The 25,458-nt window shown below is 49.0% G+C and overlaps 1 protein-coding gene across 1 annotated transcript in view; it reads left to right on the top strand.

The window, feature by feature from the left end:
* Window positions 1-25,458, top strand: part of usp43a (ubiquitin specific peptidase 43a) — an 89,807-nt gene that overhangs the window by 50,554 nt on the left and 13,795 nt on the right. Inside the window, exons 4-9 of the mRNA XM_062547852.1 lie at window positions 2,215-2,307; window positions 6,269-6,404; window positions 9,445-9,589; window positions 17,060-17,222; window positions 19,193-19,304; window positions 24,185-24,288. Of these exons, the coding sequence (XP_062403836.1) occupies window positions 2,215-2,307; window positions 6,269-6,404; window positions 9,445-9,589; window positions 17,060-17,222; window positions 19,193-19,304; window positions 24,185-24,288 (753 nt within the window). The remainder of the gene's footprint in view (window positions 1-2,214; window positions 2,308-6,268; window positions 6,405-9,444; window positions 9,590-17,059; window positions 17,223-19,192; window positions 19,305-24,184; window positions 24,289-25,458) is intronic.

Genomic DNA, 25,458 nt, shown 5'->3' with positions numbered 1-25,458 from the left:
GCCGTGACGCCCGCGGAGGTGAGGAGGCGACCGCTGCCCGCGTGTCTGTGTGTCTGTCTGTTGTGTGTCTGTCTGTCTGCGGCCCGGCGAGCTGGACTGGCAGGGGGTCACAGATGGCACTTGACAGAGCCTGGCTGCGGTGACAGGCTGATAAAGGGAGCGGGGCGGCCACATCCATCTCGCCGCCGCCGCCGTGCCGCGCCGTCCTGCGCCGCCCGGCTAAAGCGCCAGCGCTGGCTGGAGGCCATCCCCGCGCTGACCTCTTTCTCCTCCTCTCTTCCTCCTCCCGCTCTGGCAGCAGATGATTTTTCTTCCTCCTTCTTTTTTATCTTTTCTTTCTTTTTTTTGTGTGTGTCAATCTGCCCTCCCCGTCTCCCAGATCCCTTTTTTAAATTCTCCTCTGTTTTTCTGACCCTTCCCCCCTCTCTCGCTCTCTCTTTTGCTCTTTCTCTCTCTCCCCTCTCCCCTCTCTCTTCTGTTCTTTCTCTTTTTCTCTTGCTTGTTATTTGTCAGCCTCTCCTCTCCTCAGCTCACCCCGCATCCCACTGTTGTGCTGCCCTGTTGGTCAGCCTATCTCCTCACACACCTGCTCAGCCCTCTCTGTGTCCTCTACCCACCTCGCTACCTCTCTCACCTCCTCCATGCATCCTCCTCTCCCCTGTCCTCCTACCCGCATCCCTCCATCTCTCCCCTCTCCCCACCTCCGTCCCTCCCTGTCTTACTTCTTGCATCCCTCTATCCTCCTTACATCCTCCTCTCCTCTGTCCTCTGTCTTCCTCTCCTCTCCTCTCCTCTCCACTCCTCTCCTCTCCTCTCCTCTCCTCTCCTCTCCTCTCCTCTCCTCTCCTCTCCTCTGTCCTCTATCCTCTCTCCTCTGCCCTCTTTCCTCCTCTACTCTCTTCTTCTGTCCTCTGCCCTCCTCTCCTCTCTGCCCTCTATCCTCCTCTCCTGACCTCTCTCCTCTCCTTTGTCCTTTGTCCTCTATCTGTCCCCTGTCCTGACCCCCTGCCTCCCCTGTGCTGCTGACGCTGGGCTCTTGGCTGCATGTGTGTGCGCTGCTGTTAAATCCCCCCGTGTTGCTGTGGCTAAACCCCCGGCTCATCCCCTACTGATCTACTGTCCAGCGGCCCCGCTCTGACACGCAACCCCCCGTTTAGCCGCTACCCCACCCCCCCCACCCCCCACCACCACCACCACCTCCTGCCCCCCGGCCCTGGGCCTGATTAGTGCCCTAATAACACCGAGTCCGACGCTGGACTCTCTGGGCTCACGGAGTGACCACACTCGTCAAGACACTCTTCATTAAGGTGACATTAGTGACAACTATTCGGACCTGTGGAAAAGGAAATGAAGAGGCTGACTACAAACATGAGCATTTTTATCCTTGTCTGTTTGTTTTGATGGCGTATTTCTCTCTTGGCTGTTCCTTCATCCCTCTCTGTGTGGGTGCTTCTGTCTCCCACCTCCACAGCCTCCTCCACCCAGCCACCCACCCATTCCCCTACATCCTTGTTTCTAATGCCTACTGAAATATTCAAATCGATACCCTTTATTACTCTCCACGCTGGTAAATATTTCAGCCCTTGGAGCCCTGTTCTCCCTCCCCGCAGGCTCCATCGCCCGGGCTGCAGGTGTCCTGATCGGGCTCCCAAATGCATTTCCAGTGTCCGCCTGCTCAATAATGAAGCGCGGGGTCTATCCGGGGGTGCACTTCCCCTGGTGCCGCAGCACACAGCGCTACAAGGTGCAGGGGAGAAGCTCTGTCTCTGGGTATTTATAGATGGATAGGGAGAGATGTGGGAAGAGACCTGCCACCACTACTGGTCTGTGGTGTACCCGGCACGCTAGCTCTACTGGCCGTCTCCAAACAGGCACATCCTCCTCCTCTTCCTCCTCTTCCTCCTCCTCCTCCTCCTCCTCCTCCACCTCCTCCACCTCCTCGTTGAGTGCCTGCGGGGTTAAGTATTAACAGAGAGATGGTGGAGCCTGTGTGGTGGTTGAGCTGAGGCTGATGTCCTTCACGTTCACGTGGGAATGTCCAGCGCTGTTGTGTCAACAGAGCCGGTGTCAGGTATGCAGGTGGGGGACGTGGAGGAATGTGAGCAGGGCTGTTGGGGTGCTGGCCTGAGAGCCAGGCCACTCATCTCACAGGGTCCATGTCTGACTCTGTGTGTGTGTGTGTGTGTGTGTGTGTGTGTGTGTTCTTTTGTGCAGGTCCTCTCTGACGTGTCCACATTGCCTTAAACAGAGCAACACATTTGACCCCTTCCTGTGCATCTCCCTGCCCATCCCACTGCGCCAGACCAGGTAAGAGAGCTAGAGAGGGTGTGTGTGTGTGTGTGTGTGTGTGTGTGTGTGTGTGTCTTCGGTGTGTGGGTGTGTGTGTGTGTGTGTGTCTGTGTCTCTGTGTGTGTGTCTGAGAGTAAAAAGAGTGACTGAGATGGAGAGAGAAAACCTCTGTTTGTGTTTAGCCTTGGTGTGACTTTCAGACTGTTTATAATGTCTGTGCACACACACACACACACACACACACAGAGACACAGACGCAGACAGACATACACACACAGCACAACGCCAGACATCCTTACTGAGAAATGATACACTTACAAAAATCCCCTAACCAAACATTTTCCCAAGTTTCCTAAACATGCCAGAACAGCACAAGTCAGCAGTATGCCACCAAAGAAGCGCATCAGTCTGTTACCTTTGACAAGTGCTTATGAGAGAGAGAGGAGGCAAGGGCATGAGAAAGAGAGAGAGAGAGAGAAGAGAGAGAGAGAGAGAGAAGGAGAGAGAGAAGGAGAGAGAGAGAGGTGGTGCACCTGAGTGGAGGAGCTGGTAAAGAGGCGTGTGACTTGTCAGATGTGCTGTTGTCATTCCACCCCCCTTTACGAGGATCAATCCCCGCGTGCTCCTCCACGAGGGCTCCAGAGTGGCTCTCCACTCCCGCTGACCGCACGCTCACCGCCGCCTCAACCCTGCGTGTCCTGTCTGTCCGCCCCCCGCACACTAGCGTGCCCACCCTCAGGGATACACACACACACACACACACACACTCACGCACTCAAGCACACACACACACACACTCTCTCTCTCTCTGCTATGAGTACAATGCGGTCCTCACCCAGCCCCTCAGGGACACACACTCTGCTATGAGTAGGACGCGCTCCCCACCCGCCCCTCTCCAATAAACCTGTGGAGGTCACACACTGAATGCATCTGTATTCAGATGAGAGGATCCCAGAGCTTCCAGCGCTGACTGAAAAATGCAGATACAGATGCAGATGTTAGTGGCAGGTTACATTAGATCTGTATCTGGTGATGACAGATTAATGGCCTGACAATGACATCCATTTTTGTGGGGTTGTCAGCAGTTTTACTGTTTTATAAAAATCCTCGCTTGAAAGTTCACGTTAGGAATGCGATCATGTGCACCATGCATGATAGATCTGACAGTAAGCCTTGTCTTCCCTGAATAAATCCCCAACAAAAAGCATTTAGGAATAGCAGAGCAAGTAGCATGTTGCAATAGATAATTGGTCTCTGTTTCATGAAAACCATAGGTGGTGCCAGCCCTGGGATTCCGGCGCAGCTGCCGTGACAATGGCCCGTGGCAAAGTGACGGGGACCTGCGTGGTGCGGCGGGGTCCCCCGGTTCCTGCCTGGCTGTCACCGAGGCGTCCGCGCAGAGCGCCCGATTAGCTGGCTGCCTGCGAGACTCGCTGGCGCAGTGCAGTGCAGACAGACAGACAGGAGAGCTCAGCCTGCCTGCTGCGTGCTCACAGCACAGGGGCCCGCTAATAAGCCCACAGTCTGCTCACACGTCACAATTCATTCTCCTTCTCTCTCTCTCTCCTTCTCTCTCTCTCTCTCTCTCTCTCTCTCTGTCTCCTTCTCTTTCGCTCCTTCTCTCTGTCTCCTCTCTCTCTCTCTCTCTCTTCTCTCTCTCTCTCTGTCTCCTTCTCTTTCTCTCCTTCTCTCTGTCTCCTCTCTCTTTCTCTCCTCTATCTTCCTCTCTCTTTGTTACTCTTAGGCACAAAGGAAGTACCCATGCATACATGCATATAAACATATGCTAGCACACATACATACACTCCTTCGCCAGCGATAGGTGCCGTTTTTAGCACACCAGAACAGACGGCCCCATACATCCAACATACTCACACACACACACCCACACACGCCCACACACATTCCCCCATCCCATCAGAGACTTATTAATGCACACAGTCAGGCATTCAGAAGATGCCGTGTACAGTATACACTGTGTAGAACAAATGAATACGTTCACATACGTACAGTAGCTGTTTAGTTTTTCACATAACAATAATACATAAAGTAGACAAACAGGTGTGCACACGTCCTAATCCCCATCACACACTGTGTACAGGGGCTGACACTAATACCACTACTTTCCCTGCACCCTCCCTCCACCGCCCAGCTGTCAGACCGACTATAAAACAATGGCGGCTGCAGGGAAGAGAGAGAGAGACTCTTGTATATCCTCCTCAAGGCTCAACTAAAGACTAAAGACGACAGAGGTGATGGCGCATGGCCCCCCCTTTTTGTAACTCGCCCCGCGCACGGAGAAAAAACGGAGCCTTTTCCGGTAAACTCCTCCGACGGCCGTTTTTTTAGCCATAGTAGCCGAGCGACTCCCCAGCGCAGACTGTCGGGCGGCTGACAGGCTCCATCTGCGGCTCCCTTCCGTGACGGAGGCGCCCCGGCACCGCCTGTCAGCGGGGATAAAAACTAAAAGGCCTCAATTTTTAGCCCACGCACGCCATGACTCATCAAACAACAGCAGTAAGTAAGCGCGCAAATAAATAAATAAACACCTCGATTTTCATGACCACGGGCTTTTGTTGAGCCCCTTTATGAGACAAGGAGGCCCCTAAATAATTCAGGAGGGAGATGAAAGTCCATCTAAAAGGTTGGTGTGGGGTTGCTCCCCCGTCCTCTTCCTGGCTCTCGGGCCGCTCTGGAGCCGGCATGGCGCCCGCGTGTCCAGATGCAGTAGGAGGCGACGCGTTACCGTAGCTCTCGTGCTTCTGTCCACGCGTGCAGCTCTGGAGCCGTAATGGCGATGGCTGGGCTCCTGTGGGAGGATGGAAAGGTGCTGTGAGCGAAACCCCCCCCAAATCCCCCCCCCCCCCCCCCCCCCACACACACACACACACACACACCCACCTCCTGCTGTGCGGCTGGGTCGGCGGCGGCTTCCATCTCGCACACAGCGAGAGGCCATCACAGGCCAAGCGCTCGCCGCGTGTGACAGATGAGAGCTTTTTCCTCTCCGCAGATGTGCATCCGCCGGCGCGCCCTCCCGCCACCCCGTCCTTCAATCTCGCTCTTTTCCGCTCGCTTACCGACGGACGGCGGACGGGCGCCGCACTCTTCTGGCTCTCCGCTCGTCCACTCTGCTCACTCGCGCTTTATCCGTCTGACACACGCAAGGCTGCCCGTCCCCCCGTACACCGCCCTAACCTCCACACAACCCCACAACAACACACAACACACTCTCTCTCACACACAACACACAACACACACACGCACACGCTGTCACAGAGAGAGAGGACACACACACTGACATCTATACACACACACGGACACCCCAAAAATAAACAACCCGCACTGGCTTCCCGGGCGGATTTGCCCTTTCTTTCAGGGTGAGCACAGCAGGTGACTTCACCACAGGGCAGAGTGACCTCACCTGTCCTGACCTTCACACTCTCTCTACACACACACACACACACACACACGGACACACACACACACTCACACACACAACGCACACCCTGACATACACACACAGGAACACACATAGACACACAAATACCAAATCAATGTTGATACCCAGACGCACACATTCTTAGCTGTTGAATGCGTTTTGCACATTCCCTCTGCATTCCATCCGATTTCTTCTCTGTGATGGCTTCTGTGACGCCGTAGCGAGAGTTTGCCAAAGTGTAACTGATTGACTCATTCACTCGGCTTAACGCTGATTACTGATTAATGGCCAAAGGCATCCCTCATTAATCAGTAACAGGTGATCTGTCCTCACTTCTGAAGTTCCATCAGTCTGCCAAGTTTGGCCATTTTCCTCCAAAGTGACTCTAATGGCTATTGTCTGTTGGCTTTTACTGATGTGAGGACGAGTGTGCTATTTGTCAGCGTGGTGTGTGTGTGTGCAGGCTGGCTGCTCGTATTGTCTGCATTGTCTCCAAACGTCTAAATGTCTCCCGTCTGCCTGCCTGTGTCTCCCCAGGCCTCTGAATGTCACGCTGGTCTTCAGCACCAAGGGCCAGCGGTACCTGCGCGTGGGGCTGGCCGTGCCTCTCTACGGATCCGTATCTGCACTGCGCACCATGGTGGCCGAGGAGGGCAAGATCTCCCCAGAACAGGTGACCAGGACGCCCTCTCTTTCCCTTTATCTCTATCTCTATCTCTCTCCTCTCTTTCTCTCTATCTCTCTCTCTGTATTGTCTGTATCTCTGCCACTCTGTTTTTGTCTGTCCATTTGTATCTTTCTTCTATTGCAGACATACCCACACTTTCTCTCTCTCTCTCTCTCTCTCTCTCACACACACACACACACACTCACACACACCCGCACACACACACAGACACACACATACACACACATTTGCCACTGTTGCACTAGAGCATACACATACAGTACACTTGTATGGACTTTCTGAGTAGTTTCTCTCTGAGTAGACGTTCATAATACTTCCTGCGTGTTTAATAGTTTAATAATGCATCCCCTTAAACTCTCCCCTCTGTTGGTGCGCGGGTCCCGACCTGCATGTCAGTCACACACGAGGTGTTGTCCTGATGACTTCTTCATTATTGATCAAGTCTCTGGGAGCCTCATTGTTCCTTCTGACGAAGCAAGTTTCTCTTTGCTTTCACTATCTCTTTCTTTCTTACTCACTGACACGTGCACACACACACACACACACACATTCTTTCTTTCACTCTTTTATTTCTCCTCCCTTTGACACACACGCTCGTCTTCTTCCTCGTCCGCACACATCCTCTTTTTATCTGTCCATCTCTCTTCTAGGCTCCTCTTTATTCCCTCCGCCTGATTCCCTCACAGCCATCCGCTGCCATCTCTCTCTCTCTCTCTCTCTCTCTCTCTCTCTCTCTCCCTCTCTCTCTCTCTCTCTCTCTCTCTGACCCCATTGAGTGTGTGGGAGCCGAGGGGCGGCGGAGGCTGTTAGAGCTCCACTCATCGCCAGTGTCCCGCGGGGGCATCGCTCCAGACTCGGCCTCTCGGGCTGCCGCACCGCACCGCACCGCCAGACGCTCCCCTCCGCTCGGCTCCTCCGCCGCCGTCTTAATGCTGTTTTACTCTACAGTGTTCCTCACAGAGAGGCCCGGCCGCCCAACCCAGCCACAGGGAGCCGGGCCTGACAGAGCTCACTAAAGGGCCAGGCCGGTCCGGATGCTCGCGTAGCAGCGGGCTTTCCTCTGAGCAGTCGGCGTAGATCAGAGGAGGCGGTCGTCTTTGACTCGTTTCCAGCGAGATTCTTGTGAACTGCAACTCCTTGCTTTTGTGCTGTAAATCCTGCTCGTTTGTGTTGGCAGCGCAGTCTGTATATTTTGAGGGGAAGTTGAGATGGAGGCTGGCATCCCTTTTTTTTTCATCTCCATAATTTCCTCTCGGCTAATTTACGGTAATTACGGCGGTCGGGGTGGTGATTCCAATCATTCTGAAACATTGTAGTGTTTAAGTGCTCTCAATTGTAACCCATAAAGAAGTGGGCGTGCCTCCCTGTCACTTCCTAATGATGAGTTGAGCGGGTCAGCGCCACGCGGGCATTATCTCCGTAGAAACGCGGCAGTGCCACACAAAGAGGCCCATGCTGAGATTTACTGGGCCGTTAAAGCCTTCCAGTGTGCGGTTGCCTCATGTCTCTTAACGCCTGATCTGAGGCCAGTTTTATAGATCTGCTTCTAATAAAGGAGGACTGAAGTGTTCATCGCTGATTCTGCATCATGTAGGGCTCGGGCTTTATAGTAACAGCCATGACTCAGTTGGTGGGCTCTCAGTCTGTTAATGCAGAATTAAGACTGATGAATGCGCTATATCGCCAGCCTGTTTGTATCACATGACTGTTGGGCTCATAGATGGCCACAAGTTGTGACTGAATCACAGACCTCAACTCAGAACTTGGACGTTCACAGATGTTGTGAAGTGACTTTGACTCCAGAGTCTGGGGCTGTGCTGAGCGCTCCCTGAGTAGTGGCATGCAGCGGCTTTTGCAGTGGAGACAAATGACTTACTCCGGTGGCACCTCGTCAAAGAGCCGTGCTCCAGGCCCTGTGTGCCTCTCCCTGAGGAGCCTGCGGGGGGGGGGCACATGTTGGCGAGACAGTGGAGGGCAATGGGTTCAGCTGCGCGCAGCGAAGGGAAATTGTCCCCCTAGAGGCCAGCGTGGAGAAGTGCAGGTTACCTCGAGGCACCCGGGGCCGCATCAGGATTGGCAGAGATATAGAGAGCTATCGAGGAAGAGATAACGGCAACAGGAGAGGCTGATGGAAACCAGAGATACGCGGGCCGCAGAGTGAAACATGAGAAGTGGGAGAAAAAATGGAGTGGGGAAAATGAGAGGGAATGAGAAGAGAGAAAGGGAGAGAGGTGGAGAGAGAGGGAAAGAGAAAGAGAGGGGTGGAGGGAGGGGAAAAGAGGGAGAGGGATGGAGAGAGGGGGATGAAGAAAGAGAGAGAGAAAGAGGGAGAGGGAGGGAGAGAGAGGGAAAGAGAGAGAGAGGGGTGGAGGGAGGGGAAAAGAGAGAGAGGGAGAGGAAGGGAGAGAGGGGGATGAAGAGAGAGAAAGAAAGAGGGAGAGGGGTTGGAGAGAGAGGGAAAGAGAGAGCAATAGAGAAGGAGAGAGGGGGTTCTCCACCCAGCCCCACTGCTGAGTGTGATGTGTCGGCGTGCTGGGCTGATGAGCAGCACAAGGCCCCGTGTGTTTGTTTGTGCTGCGCCACAGCGACAGCTCCATCACACACACACAGCTGAGAGATCTGGAGGAGGAGCAACACAGGAATTACCACAGTGCCTTCACAAGAGCCTTTTAGGAACTCATCTCTTTGAGCCACTCTCTGGATCCTCCAGATAGTTGTGTGCCTGTGTGTTTGTGTGTTTGTTTCTGCATGTGTGTGTGTGTGTGTGTGTGTGTGCGTGTATTTATCTCTGTGTACATGTCTTTGTGTGTGAGAGTGTGTGTGAGTGTGTGTGTGTGTGTGTGTGTGTGTGTGTGTTTGCTTTCCACGCTTGATTTGTGTTCTGTCCTTCCTCTCTTTGCCTCCTCCATGTCCTTTATTGCCGGTGTGCTGCATGCATGCTGCAGAGCTCCAAACCACAGCGGCGTCTCTCTGCTCAGTCACTCACTCCCTCCTCCCCCCACCCTCCCCTCTCCTCCCCTCTCAGGTTATTCTGACAGAGATCTACCCGACGGGGTTCCAGCGCTCCTTCTCCGACGATGACGACCTGACCAGCATCGCCGACAGCGACGTCATCTACGCCTTCCAGGCCCCGCCCCTCTACAGCAGGGGAGGCTCGGCACGAATCTCAGGTAACCATGGCAACGGCGCCAAAAATTCGCCCGTCTCGTCTGGCTGGCCAGTCTGTGGCGGCAGCAGGGGATACAGATGCTCGCGCTGCAAACGACTATTTCCCTCAGACACTTGGAGGCACATTGGCAGCGTTTGTGTTTGTTTGTTTGTTTGTTCATTTGTTTTTCTTAAATCCATTGTTTGATTCCCAAGCCAGCTGCAGGTGCTAGGCTCTCGCTGGAATTAAGATGGAGGCTCAACGATTTAGAATAATGTGAAAACTTAGATATGATAATGACCTCATGTTGTCCAGCCTTGGCGTCTCCCAAAGATAATTTTTTTTTTAATAGCAACGAGCAGGTGTAAGACAAGTTAATCCACACTCAGCATGACTGTTCACAATATATCAATATAGACGAATGCAAAGTTTGCTCATGGTGCTCCAACCAGATGAAGGTTTGTTAATAATGCACCGACTGCTGAAAGGGCTGATGAAAAATGTAGGAACTTAATGAATTGAGTCGTCTGCTCTGACTGGATACTAGCATCATCCATGGGCTTTAGAGTGGAAGTGATGACACAGCGTGAAGTCATGCTATCGGCATTGGAGGGGTTGGGAAGCGCTGGTGCACAGTCTAGAGAGGACACACACCGTGGCAGACTCATGCCTGGACTGGAGCATCATGGGACAGATTACGCAGACCAGCGAGGTCATCGGCACGGCAATCGCACTGTTTTCATTCTTGCGGTCACTAATCCGCTAGACCTGATGGCGGTGTCGCGTAGGCTGGTCGTGTAGTAACAGGAAGTCTTTCTTGTTTTCACAAACCAAAACTTGTTTTTCTAGTGCTTGTTTATGCTTTGTGTGATTTTCCACGGCCGAAGCAGTTGGTTAAGCCTTCCTCTTTATATCCACTGAAATCTTCATTAGACCACACCTTCGCACATTCACACCACATGAAGAAGTGGCTCCTCATAAAACTTTAATAATGAATCGCTTAACTGTCTTTCCCCCTCCCATGCTGACAGGACACAGCATTGACCGAACATGCATTCAGTTAATGAGCAATTACTCCACTCCTCTCCCACTTGAAAAGGTCAGAAAAAGTCAGGCCATGTAACAGCCATAGCAACACATCACACTTTTTAAAATTTCATACAGACTGTAATGTACTTCTAAAGTTTAAAAGTTCTAAAGTTCTACATAAGACATCTTAGCTCATTGTTAATATGTGGCAGTACATGTAGCTTAAGTAATTAATTGCTCAGAGATTACTGGGCAAGGCAACAGTAATTGCAATTTAATTTAAACAAATAGATAACTGAAAACAGATTTAGTCTTTTATGGGCTTTAAGCATCATGAATTACTGATGAAATCAAACGAAACACGCAACATATCCACTGCACTTCTTTGGTTTCTTTCCATTCTTGGCCACTACAGAAAGGAGGTTAGAAAGCACAGGAGACACTTTAGTGTTGAGTGAAACAAACACATTATAATACACAGTAGGCACTGGAACAACAGCACTGCAGTGTATGCCATCTAAAAGACTGAATGCCTCAGTTGTGGCACAGCAATAAAATGAACCACCATATAAAAATACATAGGCAATAAGGGGCACCTCTCTACAGTTACCGGTATAGACAGCCACAAAATCAGATAACTTACAGAGTCCTTAAGCCTTAACAAAAGTGCCACTATTGTGTCCTCCCCAAACCATGCTCAGTAATTAAATATAACAAATGAATAGCATAAACAGACGTAATGCACCTGTTGCTTATATATGAATCTATAATAAAGTATCGTGCCCAAGCCCACAGCTGCATGCTCTTTTAGCCTGTTCTGTTTTGACAGAACTGCTCTCTGTCTGTGCTTGACCTTGAGTTGCTACGGACACCGATGGCTCCGTGCATCACCGCCCTGTCTGCCAACAATAGGAAGAGGGATGGCCCTGGAAATATCATCCCTCTCCACAGGCACGCCTTTATTGCCTCCTGGTTCAGGGGCAATATTAAGTCACAGTGCAGGAGACGCAAGATAATTAGCACCTAGGCTAATAATGGCTAAAATTAGAATGTGGAATTCGGTTAGCACTGAACCGGAAAGGTTACTGTTGGTGACGGTCTTAAAAACAAGACAGCAGCTCCTTCAACCCATATGTGAAGAATTCCACTGATATCAAGCCAAATTCAAGAATACGAATGCAAATAGCACATACAAAAGTAAATATCAGATATTGTTGTATTGCTTGGTTATATTTCTTCCTCATACAAGTAATTAATTGATCAAAGATAATAAAATGATAATTGTAATGATAATAATAAATTATTTTCTTCATTTTAATATTTACATTAGAACATTAGTTTATGTTCATAGGGCTTATAACAGTGTCTCAGTGGACTCCCACCACTCTGTTCCTCTTGTTCCGGCGTGGATCCTCTTGGTGCTGCTGGCATGTCTTTGTGCCTGTGGGGACCAGGGGCTGGAGAGACGAGGAGACAGCCTTCTCTGCCGAGCAATCAACATGTCCATCAAGTGGGTCCAGTGGAGACCGCTATGGAGTGTGTTGTGATCCCAGAGCCTCGGTCTGACTCTGAGACGGGCGAATAGAGTGACTTTTTGGAGAGCGGGCCTCCCCGGGGATAGGTGTGGAACAGACATCTGTAGGAAACTCCAGATGCAGCAGATAAAGGAGGCTTCCGCTCGTACCCCCGTACAAAAAGCCTCCTCCACAGCAACAAATCTTTTATGAGTCTGATGAAGAACCTCCTTGCATTCTTTGGAAGCAATATACAATATTGTCTCGCCTCCAGAAGCTCTTAAGCTGCTTAGTGCATTAAGGGACTGAAGTGGCTGAAACATACACACAGAGGATGTTCTGAAGCAAAAGTGCTCTGTCTTCACGGCTCAAGATAGGCCTGTGTTCTAAAGTTGCAGATTTCCAGCACCCGAGAGGGGTTAACCGAGGTCAATAACAATGGTGGGCATGTAAACAGCCTGATGTTGAGGTATTTACAAACGACCGTCACACACACCCTGATCTTAATCATAAGTGGCCACTTCCTCTGCCTTAGACAAATATCATTTCTCTGTTGTCTTGGTGACCAGTAGTGGATGTCATTTGGCCTAAAAGCAGCTTGTGGGCATGCTGTGCAGCATGTTCCTCCTACCTTTCTCAGAGGGCGGCTGTCTGTGAAGAATGTCCTCAGAGATACAGTAGATACCAGGTTTCTCTGAGCTCACGCATGGTAAGCCTGACACATACGAGTTGTCAGAGCACATACGAGTTGTCAGAGGCCAGACCTGCTGAGGGAGCAGGTGCCGCACAGGTCCCTTCATCCCTGCAGCGTGACCCGGGCCGTTTACGTGTGACAGCTCGGGTGAGTGCTATCTCACGCCACCGCAGCTGTCCCGCATGGGAAGTGTCGGCGGGTGACCTGCGCCCGCGACCCGGCTAGCGTACCCTCTCCCTCCGCGTGGCCCTGCGTATTTTTAGCATGCTGCAATTGACAGGTAATCTGGTGGCCATGCACACTCACACAAAGAGCAGCCATCACCCCCACAGGGCTCATATGTGGCAGGGCACGGCAGATGGATAGAAAGTCGAAATGATGCCTTTGGAGTGCAGATCCATCTGCAGGTTGTCATCAACCGAGACAGTTTTTCAATTAGAATTTTTCAAACACACTGCCTCGTGTGTGAAGTTATTTTATGGAAGATATCAGGCATTGCGTATGTATCTTGGGCTTTGTTATAATGAAGTCCTCACTTCATTAGCTTGAGGAAATACAGAAGCAGATTGAAAAGAAATGTGTTTTGTTGTCTTGGATGCCAGGGATGTGTGAAGAGTTTTATCTCTCACTTCACTTCATGGTGTACCCCAGGGGCGTCTCTGTTTACAGGGTGCTCTCTCTCCTACCCTTGCCTGCGTCCAGAGAGCGCCACCTGCTGTTGGCATCCTCAAGTCTCTCTCTCTCTCTCTCTCTCTCTCTCTCTCTCGCACTGTCTGCCCTGACTGTGATCTTCCTGTTCGCTGCCACGCACACTTCCTGTAGAGTGGCCGCAGGTCCCACGGGAGGAGGTGTGAATCACGGCGAAGGATTCTCCCACACGCTGTCCCACTTTTTTTGGAGTTCCCGTTTCAGCACTAATTTACCATGGCCGCCAAAGGAATGCCGGTGAAAATGTATTCCCAGAATGTTTGCGTAGAAGATAAAGATCCTTAAAAACTTGCGTGCTGGCTTTTTCTCAAGGCGGACATCTTTTCTGTTTTTCTCCGCTCTGTAGCCAAAGCTAATGTTTGCCCCAGTGAAAGCCTATATGTTATTTTTGCTCATTACCGTTGTTTGCTGTAAGGGAAGGAATTTCATCGCAAGTGATGAAAGGGGCCGTAGCGTACAGCGAATGGCCTGTTGCTGGCGGGCTTTGAGAAGCAGCGCTGTGTGTAGGTATCAGAGTGGAAGTGTAGCTGGGGGAGGGGAGGGAGGGGAGGGAGGGGGACAAGACAGCCGAGGTGGGGGTGCCTCCTCTCACGCCACAGGGGCCGAGCTGTTTCATTAAGGCTGCCACCGTCCTGCGGCTCTTCTTTCCACTCTCCTCCAGCTGACAGGAGCCGTGAGAGCCTGATTGAAACTCTGTGTGTGTGTGTGTGTGTGTGTGTGTGTGTGTGTGTGTGTGTGTGTGCCTCACATTCTACTGCAGAAACAGAATATTTGATTACGACAGAGGAATACTTTTTAAATTCAGTTTGTTAGAGGATATCCAGGTATTTTGGATTGGATTCTAGCTGTAAACACATAAGCACCAACACAACTTGGTAGGGAAGGAAAACAGAAACTATTTTGTCTCCTCATGTTGAGCGAATAAACTCGTACCCTTTCCACTGTTGCTTTATGAAGTAAAACTGACAGTCGGCTGACAGTTACTGCCTTTGTGTCCTTTTCAATACCTCTTCTTCCACTTGCCGGAGAGCCTGATGGTTTTGCATCCATGAGTCACTTGATGGCCTGCAGGGACATCACAGTACACAGGCTCCTTCACAACCATTGCTTTTGGTGTTTTTCTTTTAATGGCTGCCATGATACACTACATGTCACTGCATATGCAAATATGTGTCTGCAAGTAAAACAAAGAATGTCTTTGTGAAAACTCAAACTTATGACCTTTATTTACTTAAAAGCACCATCTCTACAGTATATAACCAAAATCCCATCCCTTCTAAATCAAATTTGTTGAGGAGATAAGTTACAGGAGTGCTATAGCTAGACATTCTTTTCCTATCTCAATTGTTTTTTTTTTAATTAAAAGCCCAATGTCATTCCTCAGCCTCTCTTATTGTATCCCTTTAATTGCAATTATAAAATGTTTTGTTTTTGTATATTCCATTGTGTTCAACTGCATTGGCTCTTGTGCTGCAGTGTCTGCTTGAACAAAACAGCTATCCTTTTTACTGAACCATGAAATCACATCAGGTTAATTCGTAATTGCATCGTGTTCATCATATCTTATTGCAAACACATTCAGATACACTCGGATGCACACACATAAACTCACACAATAAATACGTACACCTACAGTATGTGTAAGTGATGTATGTAACTTGTCAGTAATTACTTGTTCAAATAGATCAACTGTGTACCTGGAATTGTATCCATATACTGTAGATAGATAGATAGATATGTAATAGATATCTATTTGTAATATATATTTATTTGTGCCCTGTCAGATAGAAGAAGTGAATCTGGTCAAGTGAATCTTCAGAAGCTAAGAGGTTTTAAACCTGAGCAGAAAAGTCACCTTAAAGAAGATAGATGTTTTACTGATCAAGTGAGAACGTATGGCATCGATAAGAGAGAGAGAGCAATATACAATATTGTCTCGCCTCCAGAAGCTCTTAAGCTGCTTAGTGCATTAAGGGACTGAAGTGGCTGAAACATACACACAGAGGATGTTCTGAAGCAAAAGTGCTCTGTCTTCACGGCTCAAGATAGGCCTGTGTTCTAAAGTTGCAGATTTCCAGCACCCGAGAGGGGTTAACCGAGGTCAATAACAATGGTGGGCATGTAAACAGCCTGATGTTGAGGTATTTACAAACGACCGTCACACACACCCTGATCTTAATCATAAGTGGCCACTTCCTCTGCCTTAGACAAATATCATTTCTCTGTTGTCTTGGTGACCAGTAGTGGATGTCATTTGGCCTAAAAGCAGCTTGTGGGCATGCTGTGCAGCATGTTCCTCCTACCTTTCTCAGAGGGCGGCTGTCTGTGAAGAATGTCCTCAGAGATACAGTAGATACCAGGTTTCTCTGAGCTCACGCATGGTAAGCCTGACACATACGAGTTGTCAGAGCACATACGAGTTGTCAGAGGCCAGACCTGCTGAGGGAGCAGGTGCCGCACAGGTCCCTTCATCCCTGCAGCGTGACCCGGGCCGTTTACGTGTGACAGCTCGGGTGAGTGCTATCTCACGCCACCGCAGCTGTCCCGCATGGGAAGTGTCGGCGGGTGACCTGCGCCCGCGACCCGGCTAGCGTACCCTCTCCCTCCGCGTGGCCCTGCGTATTTTTAGCATGCTGCAATTGACAGGTAATCTGGTGGCCATGCACACTCACACAAAGAGCAGCCATCACCCCCACAGGGCTCATATGTGGCAGGGCACGGCAGATGGATAGAAAGTCGAAATGATGCCTTTGGAGTGCAGATCCATCTGCAGGTTGTCATCAACCGAGACAGTTTTTCAATTAGAATTTTTCAAACACACTGCCTCGTGTGTGAAGTTATTTTATGGAAGATATCAGGCATTGCGTATGTATCTTGGGCTTTGTTATAATGAAGTCCTCACTTCATTAGCTTGAGGAAATACAGAAGCAGATTGAAAAGAAATGTGTTTTGTTGTCTTGGATGCCAGGGATGTGTGAAGAGTTTTATCTCTCACTTCACCTGGCATCAAGGAAAGAGCAGGAAATCATTCAGCATACTGGTCTGAACCACAGCACAGGAACCCTTCCATAGTCACAGGCTCAGGTTGGGAAACGCGTCCTGGCATATCTGAGGGTAGCATGTACTGTAGCTCTTGGGGAAGCTGGGGGGATGAGAACTGGGCAAGTGTAGGACCAGGAACCTGAGCCGGGATATTAAGAGTTTCATGAAGCGTGACACCAAGCATGACTGAGTGGATAGCTGTGTATTTTCACAGCACGTTTAAAGCCCAAGGAGAAATTGAGGAGAAGCCCTATAAAATGACGAATGAAATAGAAATAGTTGCCCTCCAAACAAACTGAAGAGAAAATTGAGAAAATTTGAATATCCCCCCCTCTCTCTCTCCCTCTCCTCTCTCCTCTCTCCCCCTCCCTCTCTCCCTCTCTCTCTCTCCCTCTCCCTCTCCCTCTCCCTCTCTCTCCCCCCTCCCTCCCTCTCTCTCTCCCTCTCCCACTCTCTCTCTCCCTCTCTCTCCCACTCCCTCTCTCTCTCCCCCCCCCCCCCTCAGGGTACCACCACAGCCTGCCCTCCTCCCCCTACACCTCTGGTCCGGAGGGTCAGCGGCTGCATCCCTCGGGCACCTTGTCCTCCGAGTTCCTGAACCAGGGTGGCACCAGCAAGCTCCTCCTGCTCATCTGCAACACGGCCGGCTCTGGCCAGCAGGCAGTGAGGTAACATGACGCCCCGCACCAGCTGCACACTGGGAGTAATCTCATCAGCACACACGGAGGACACTTTATCTTATTGAGTCTGAAGGCAGTTTCCAAGTCTCCTCCACCCAGAGTGATTTTAGTGAACATTTGTAACAATAGTCACTAACAGTATAAGCAGGATATTCTTTATCTGTAAATATTATTTCTTCTTATCATACTGTGGATATAGACGACTGTATTTTTAGATCCACAAATATTACATTGAAAACTGTTTGAAAAGAGGGAAAATGTGCAGTAACATGTAAATATCCACTACTGTCTGTAGAAGACTCCGAAAACCACCAAAGTGATGCAAAATGTATGATCATATTTTTGTCTGATTCTTTGAACAAAACTGTATCAGAGAGTCACTCAGATGTTCCTCTTGTATTGCAGCCGTGTATTTGGATCATTCTGTAAATGCACAGAAGCATAATGTAAAAAGCGACATAAAGCAAGCGGCTTCTTTGCCTTTGAGCCTGATGAAGAGAATGTAATGTGACGTGAGCCGGGATAGTCATGACATTATCTCAGCGATGTCCCTCTCTCTGCATAATGCATTAAGTTGTCATGTCAAAACTTGTGGCCTCAACGCACCGGGATTTCCTTGGGATTTTTTTGGTAATGTGTCTCCGTTCTTCTCATTGTGTAGAAGCCCCATTCTCAGCCTGAGTGAAGCCCATAGCATTGGCTGAGTGGGGATGCACCGCTGCACTGAGATTTCAATAATTCAGATGTCGTGTCATTTGTAAGAGAGGAGCCCGCGCCTGATTGGTGCTGAGGGAACAACACTCCTCCGCAGCGGCTCTGATACATCGCAGGGCTGCGCCGGCGCACCTTTCGTGCCCAAACCGAGTGGCCGGGCATTCACCAGGCATGTGCCTGCCGGTCCGAGCGCGAAGTCGTGCCTTTTGTTTGACCCTTCGGCTGAGTGGCTCGGGCTAGGAGCAGGTGACGGGTATTCCCCAGGAAGTTTGCGGAATGTCAGGATGACATTTGAGTACCTGCGCGGAGCTGCCGAGGGAGCGGGGGGTTGTTTACTCTGCCTGACTGGCAGATGTCAGCAGCACTCGTCCTGGCCCAGATTTGATGGCGAGGCTTTCTCGACGTGTGAAAACAGCACCTCCTGAAAGCAGCCATCATCATTTTCAGAGGACACGGCTATAAATGGCTTTTTTTTTACGTGCCGTGATTGTTTCTACAGAGCAGACCTGAAATCAGCAAAATCTTCAGAAAGATCCAAGCCTATTCAACTGAACATGTGAAAGCTATCACCTTTTTTTTGGCGCAATAAAAAAGATTGCGAGGGAAAAAAAAGAAATAATACACTTTAAGTGGATTATGAACCAATTTCAAGGCAGTCACTTGGTCAAAGTTGAGTTAGCGTGCAAACTTGCGCTATCGTCTCAGCAAGCAGAAGCTGGCCTGATATCAGCCACTCAAGCCCTCAGGCCTTCGCTTGACTCTAATCCTCCCAGATTAGGGCTGTTTGTGGATGCCAGCCACCAGCGCATTCATAGGTCAACAAACACGGATCCGCACAAATCATATCACTGCCTACAAGCACGCAGCCTCAGATAATTACCATGGGGATCAGCATCGGTGATAATTACAGAGGCACTAAGTTTTCATTGCCCCTCTCCAAAGAGAATGTTCCTCTCCAGTACACTTGATATTATCTTCTCAGAAGAGGCTGGTGCTGTTTTATTGATTCAAGCTTCTTATTCTGCCTCCTTCATCCTTGTGTTGAAGGGGCTGTTTTAAAGCACCCCCAGCCCCCTCAAAAAAGAAGAAAGATCTGATTTTGATGTTGAAGCACTGAGTGACCTCAAACAGGAAGAAGTGAAGAAACTTCTAATGCCCCTCTCTCTCTCTCTCTCTCTCTCTCTCTCTCTCTCTTTCTCTCTCTCTCTGTCCCTCTTCCTCTCTCCCTCTCTCCTGGTGCGTAGGTTTGGACCCCCCTTCCTCATGCGTGAGGAGAGGACCCTCTCTTGGGACCAGTTCCAGCAGAGCATCCTTAGCAAGCTCTACTACCTGATGCTTAACAGTGCGCAAGCACAGGTAAACACCCGCCTCACCAGCCTCACCCCCACACCAGCTACTCTCTTTTCATAAACAAGCATCCTTGTCATTTTATTCTCAGATCAATTATTTATTGTTATTGTGCCATGTACATGTACACACACACACACACACACACACACACACACACAGCATGACACACATGGGCCTCAATCTGTGTGCTTTAATTGCACGCCACACTGAACTTCAATCAAGTAGCAAATGTGCATTAAATCTACATTGTTTTTCACGCGACTTCCTGAAGCCACCTGGGGATTTGTTGACACGGTTGGTTATTAGCAAGAAAGAAGCGCCTCACGCCAGGTGCAAGCGGAGCGTCTCACAGCAGGAGTCTGTGTTTACCGTGTTGGAGCTCTGTGCCGGTGTTTACCATGGTGGAGTTCTGAGACTGTGTTTACCATGGTGGAGTTCTGAGACTGTGTGTTTTTGCCTCACGACTCTCCCACTGCAGCAGCTGGGTGGAGGGGAAGAGTTTACCATGCGTGTGTTTTGCATTTGTGAGTGCTTCATGCTCTGGGTTTTTTTTTTTTTTTTTGGCTTTGGTGTTCATGTCGATGATAGGCGGTGAAGTTTTCAGGACCACTGTGGTGTGGTGATGCAAGTCTAACCACATCTCTGGTTAAATATTGAATACTCTAGATATTTTTGGAGAGTTCAAATTGTTGCACTTGAGCCAGAGCACATGGCCTCTGATTGCTCTTCCACACCAGCTCAGATGTGTCTCCAGCTACAGGAACATTGTGGGACGTAGAGGACATCTCAAGGTCAGTGTAATCTGCAGTAGGTCTGCTGCAGTAGAAGTGAGGTCTTCATAATGCTAATAAGTTTTCAGTTGAGCCAGACGTGCCTTGAAGCCCGATCTCCTGTGTTGTTTGTGAGGTTTTTATTGGTATTGTACTGGGGAGTTTTGTAGAAACTCTCTATGATGTTATCAGCCAGACAGAGGTGGCCATTAAAACTAAAAGCAAACTAAGCATTCTATTCAGGGATACATACTTTATGCGTTTGAGTGATAAAGAAAGGTTGCCAGATAAACTAAAGAAAGGTAAACATGCACAGAATTACAAAATGATGCACATTTCTGCACAAGAGTCTTTGGACAGTCTAACACATGTGCGTAGGTGCATATTTCTTGGTGCTTACTGTATGTTGTGGTCTACCTCCCTAGTTGAACAAATTTTGTTTATGAAGGGATATGTTATATGATTTTATCACGAGTGTATTTATTTCCTTCATTTTCCCTCACAGAACCAACATAGAGACCCAACAGTAATTTAAAAGTCCTGAAACCACTCAGTAAGGAACCGCAACCCTTAAAGGTTCACCAGAGCCATTAATTAAGATTAACCCGCATTGAATTATCAGGAGCACAGTGGACTCTTAAACTGGCAGCAGCTATACTCCTGTCAGGCACACTACATGAGACAAGCAGCTAATGAGGACGATGCCAGGACACCAGGGGGCCTGCAGCTTCTGGCCATCTTCACACAGTCCTGTGATTAATGTGTGAGACTAGAAGAAATGCCTCAGCTTCAGCTGCTGCTGCTGCTGCTGTATTTATAACTGCTACTAGTATGGCCGCTAACTTGTGTGCTTTTCTCCAGGGCCATGGTGCAATAACTCTGCCAGGAGGTTGCAGTGAAAACATGGCATGCATCGTCACTGATTTGGATATTTTCCTCATAAAGTATTACTCAATATGGATGAATGGATTCAATATGGAAGCACTCATAAAAAGTGTTGTCGACATGGTGAAAGTGTGTGTGTGTGTGTGTGGGGGGGGGGGGGGGGGGTAAAAAGTTAGAGGGTCCTGTCCCACCCTCATATACTGGCTCCGACACCCCTGAAGAAGGAGATGAACCACCTTCTATTCTCTTTTCTATTTTCTTCTTCTTCTTTCCATCAACTTCTCAGCTTTATGAATCAAAGTCATTATGCTTTGGCAGCTTTGGTGACGTGTTTATCAGAGAAATTCATCCCAGAATGGCTATAAAACCGTGGCGCATAATGGCAGCCTTAGCAGGCTACTTTCAAAGCTCAGTGGCCATGAAGGTGAGCGTAGTCGACGGATTGATTTCTCTAAATAATTCTGAATAAATTACCTGCCGGAGACACTAGCAAGCAGAAGGAAAAGTATCAGAGTGAGATTTAAACACTGTAATATAAACAAGGCACAGTTCAGTAGTTCAGTTAATGCCACCAGACACATTTAGCATTAAAATCCATCTCTCAGCATTTATACAGAAATGGAGGGTGTTGCAGCAAAGGGATAGAGGAGTCAGCCCACACTGTCTCGAACCCGGGTCTCAGCGGCACTGAACCTGTTTGAACGTAACGGCAAAGTGCCAGGAGCGTTGCTATGGCAGTCAGAGCGCATATTCAACTGTATAGACGGCACTCCGTCACAGATATACAGGCTAGATCGTCTCAATATGGCACCTTTGAATAGATGTTTCTCTTGACAAGCCAAGTCAGACACACTCCCCCCAGTAACTTAGCCCCAGTAAAGCCCTCAGACTAGATGTGCTGTGTCTGCCTTCACCTGCACTGGTGGCCACTGTTTACTGAGGGAGCAGACAAACTCAGGCCGGCCTCCCGGCTCCTGCAGACGCCCAGATGAGTCTGGGCTGATAAGCAGCAGCTTACGGCCACATCACTCCTCCACAGCTGTTTACTGATCAGTATCTACTCCGCCGCAGTCTAGCGTAGGATCAGGTGAACTGCGTCTGGATCAGAGGCCAATTCTCTGGTCTTTTCTTAAGCAGTTAAAAAAATATGTTGTCCATTTGCTTGTACGGCGAGTAAGTCATATCAGATAAGCCTTGTTGTTTAATTGGCTAAGAGAGCGCTGGCTCGGGTGCGCCATCAGGGTCAACTGCGGGTCTTGGGCTGGAAATGGGCAGTGTGCCTCCCTCCACCTCTGGAACCGCCTTCTCACACAGAACCGTTTTATGGGAGAAGCAATAAAAAAGTTATGAACCCATAAAAATAGCGAGATAGCAGCATGCTTCTTCATCTAGGTCAACAAGGCTGAGTTGGCCATTGGTATAAAGGAGTGGAAGCAGACAGTGAAACAAGCCTGGTGGGGCCGGGGTATCTCTTCCAGCTCTATCTCTTCCTCCAGAGCCTTCCGATGGCACAATTACCGCTAGACCCCAGACTAACGGTACCAACCATGTGTCTGCTTAGACAGAATGAGCACACCGACCCTCCAGAGACACAGACCTGCGTATACTTCACAACGCGCAACACTCGCCCAGGCACATTATGCCGTTAATTAAAAAAGCAATTCTGTTGTTTATCGTAAACCGGTAGAGACGCTCTAGCGTGTGACCCAGGCCGCTTGTTGTCTGTCACACGGCGGCTCCGGAGGCGTGGATGAGCGCAAACCACCAACTGGCGCACTTCCATTCCACCCGGGCCGCTCGTGCTGCTGATTGCATTGCGGGAAAATGAGGTGGCTCTGTTAATGAGAATGACTTGTGTCTTCAGAACGGTGATCTCCAGATTATCACTTGAGGTGGCTGCTCATTTCAGTTGCTGGTGCTCATGTAGCTTGTCTGACCACATTCGTTCACAACACTACACAACACTTGAATGTCTTAAGTGTTTCACCGTGGAATGGTTTCAACACAGAGATGTTATGGTACTGTCGGCGGTTTCATTTCAGTGGTATTCTGTTGGTTTGTAAGTGGTAAATCTGAACGATGAAACCATTTCAAGTTCCCCCTCAGTAATTTGTGTGCCTTCTGAGAGGGTGTTTAAGTAGCTTTTGGCTGCAACTGATCTCTGCTTCATCTTTATGAACGGAGATTGAGGAAGCCTGAGATTTTTCTCACATTGATTGATGCCCTCCTCTGTTAGGAAATCTCACTGCCAATGATAATATTACATTTGGCTCTTATCTGGAGAGGAGGTTTGTTCATCCTCTTTTGTTCAGCAGAAGTTTTAAGGAGTGTGTAAATATAGTCCCAGTGCCTCCTCATCCTTACCATAGTTCTGCTGTGCCATATTGTATTACCATATTCTTGCCGATGCACGACCCATATGTTTGTGTGAATGAACCTGTTCAGTTCCACTTCTGAGGTGGTTATGTTGTGAGGTCTTGCAGCAGCAGTGACAACTCATTGGAAAAGCACCTGTTTGTTGCTAATGTGTGTGAGGGTTTGTTTGGTTGGGTGCGTTCCAAAGCCCAATGTGTGTGAGGGTTTGTGTTGTTGGGTGCGTTCCAAAGCCTAATGTTGAAGAGCAGATTAACAGTATGAATAGGTCCAGCTTGTCTGGTCGCTGAAAGGGCCCCCTTGTTCAGATTTGTTCAAACCCAAATGTGTGTTCTGCTTTTCCAACAAAAGACTTTGCCCTTTTCATTTGCTGGTTAGGTCTTATTAACTACCTAATTTATTTCATTTTATGCTTGGCTGCGACTCTATTCTCTAGTGGCAGTATTTAAAATGAGTCCATTAGGAATGCAGGGCTCCTCCTCGCTCGTCACTAATTCAAACTCTTGTCTGTCTTGGCCTTACAAATTATCCTTTTATTTCCCCTCTCCAGATGTGTGTGGAACTGGCACAAAAACAAGGCACTTTCGTTTATTTCGTATATTCCGTTGCCAGACGTGTGTTTTTATATTATTGAAATGGAAATGTTCAGGGTTTAAAACTGGTTTGAGCACAAGAGTCTTGGTTCACCTCAGGCTGACAGAAAATCCAATTGTGTGTCAGCCTCTCTCTCCTGCCTAGAGTGCAAACCTTCACTGAGCTTCAAGTTTAGTGTTTAGTGAATGGGCCTTTTCCCCCCTCTATGCTGACTCGTGTACAGTAAATGTGTCTGACTGCGCTCTGGGTTCATCTCTCCAACAGAACGGAGGAGTGCTGTTCAAGATCCGTGTGGTTGGTGGATCCACGTCCTACAGCTACTTATCCCCCCAGGACAGCCGGCCACTTTGCCACCCAGCAGTGGACAGGTGAGTCCTTCTCTAACGCACATCTGTACCTGTCTGTGGCCGTGAACACAATATGTGAAGGCCAGGAGGCCTGTTTTTACTCCTCAGACAACAGTGGCCAACATGATGTAAAGGATGTAATATAATTAGGAAGCAAACAGGTCCTATAATAAACACTTCATCAGTACCCATGTAGTTCTTTTTTTAAGCCAAATGTGTTTATTTGTAATGAAATGTGTCCTGTAAATGCCTGAGAGATGTGTTGTTGTGTTCTCTCTGGGGACTGAAGGGGAGAGAGTTATGGTGGCCTTCTGCTTAAGAGTCACAGGGAGGGTGTCAGCTCTGCCTTCTACCAGCTGCCATTTTGTAAACCAGTGAGCCATTCCACGCTTTTTAAGAGCTTATATGAAATTTCCATCAGCAGAATGACAAGGCCATTTATTCTTTCGTTCTTTTTTTCATTTCTCATTCGTGCTATCTCTGAGGTGTCTATTTAAAGATTTTTTTTTTGTGGTTCTGTTACACAGCTCAGTTGGGCTTTGTAGATGTGTCTGGGAAACACAGGATAAAACCAGTCTGCGCTCAATCAAACCACTTTCCGTACGGATAAGTGTGTTTGCCTGTGTGTGTGTGTGTGTGTGAGAGAGAGAGAGAGCGCGCCTGCATTTACTTATAAGTGTTTTATAGGTCGTTATCCGTGTTCCATTCACTCCCAGCTTGCCTCCCTGTCAGCATGTGTTTTCGCGGCTGGCAAAAAAGCATCTCCCCGTTATTGAATTGTCCATTATTATTATTATTATTTTAAGTGTGGCGCGTCACGAGCCCGACTGAGCGTGTGTAATTATGTTGTCCTCAAAGCTGAGTGGACACTCTGGCCTCTCCCGGCCCCACTCATTAGTTCAGTGCACTGCATCTCCATGCAGATGATATGTAATTTAGAGAGAGCAGCATCAGGCCAGGGCCATGGAGAAGAGTGACCCAGCCTCTGAATTGTATTGTGTGAGCATTACAGCACAGTACACTGGGGGTAATTGCTTTTCCTGGGCTGGTGTTGTATACACTGTTCCTTCACATGTTAGTAGCTGGGGCAGCGGTGGTGTACTGGTTAGGGCTTCGGGCTTGTAACCGGAGGTTTGCCGGTTCAATCCCCGACCAGTCCACCACGGCTGAAGTTCCCTTGAGCAAGGCACC

Source organism: Sardina pilchardus, chromosome 1 (genome assembly GCF_963854185.1).
Source record: "Sardina pilchardus chromosome 1, fSarPil1.1, whole genome shotgun sequence".
NCBI lineage: Eukaryota > Metazoa > Chordata > Actinopteri > Clupeiformes > Clupeidae > Sardina > Sardina pilchardus.
The sequence above is the reverse complement of the archived record's forward strand: the minus strand, read 5'-3'. Positions and strand labels throughout refer to the sequence as shown.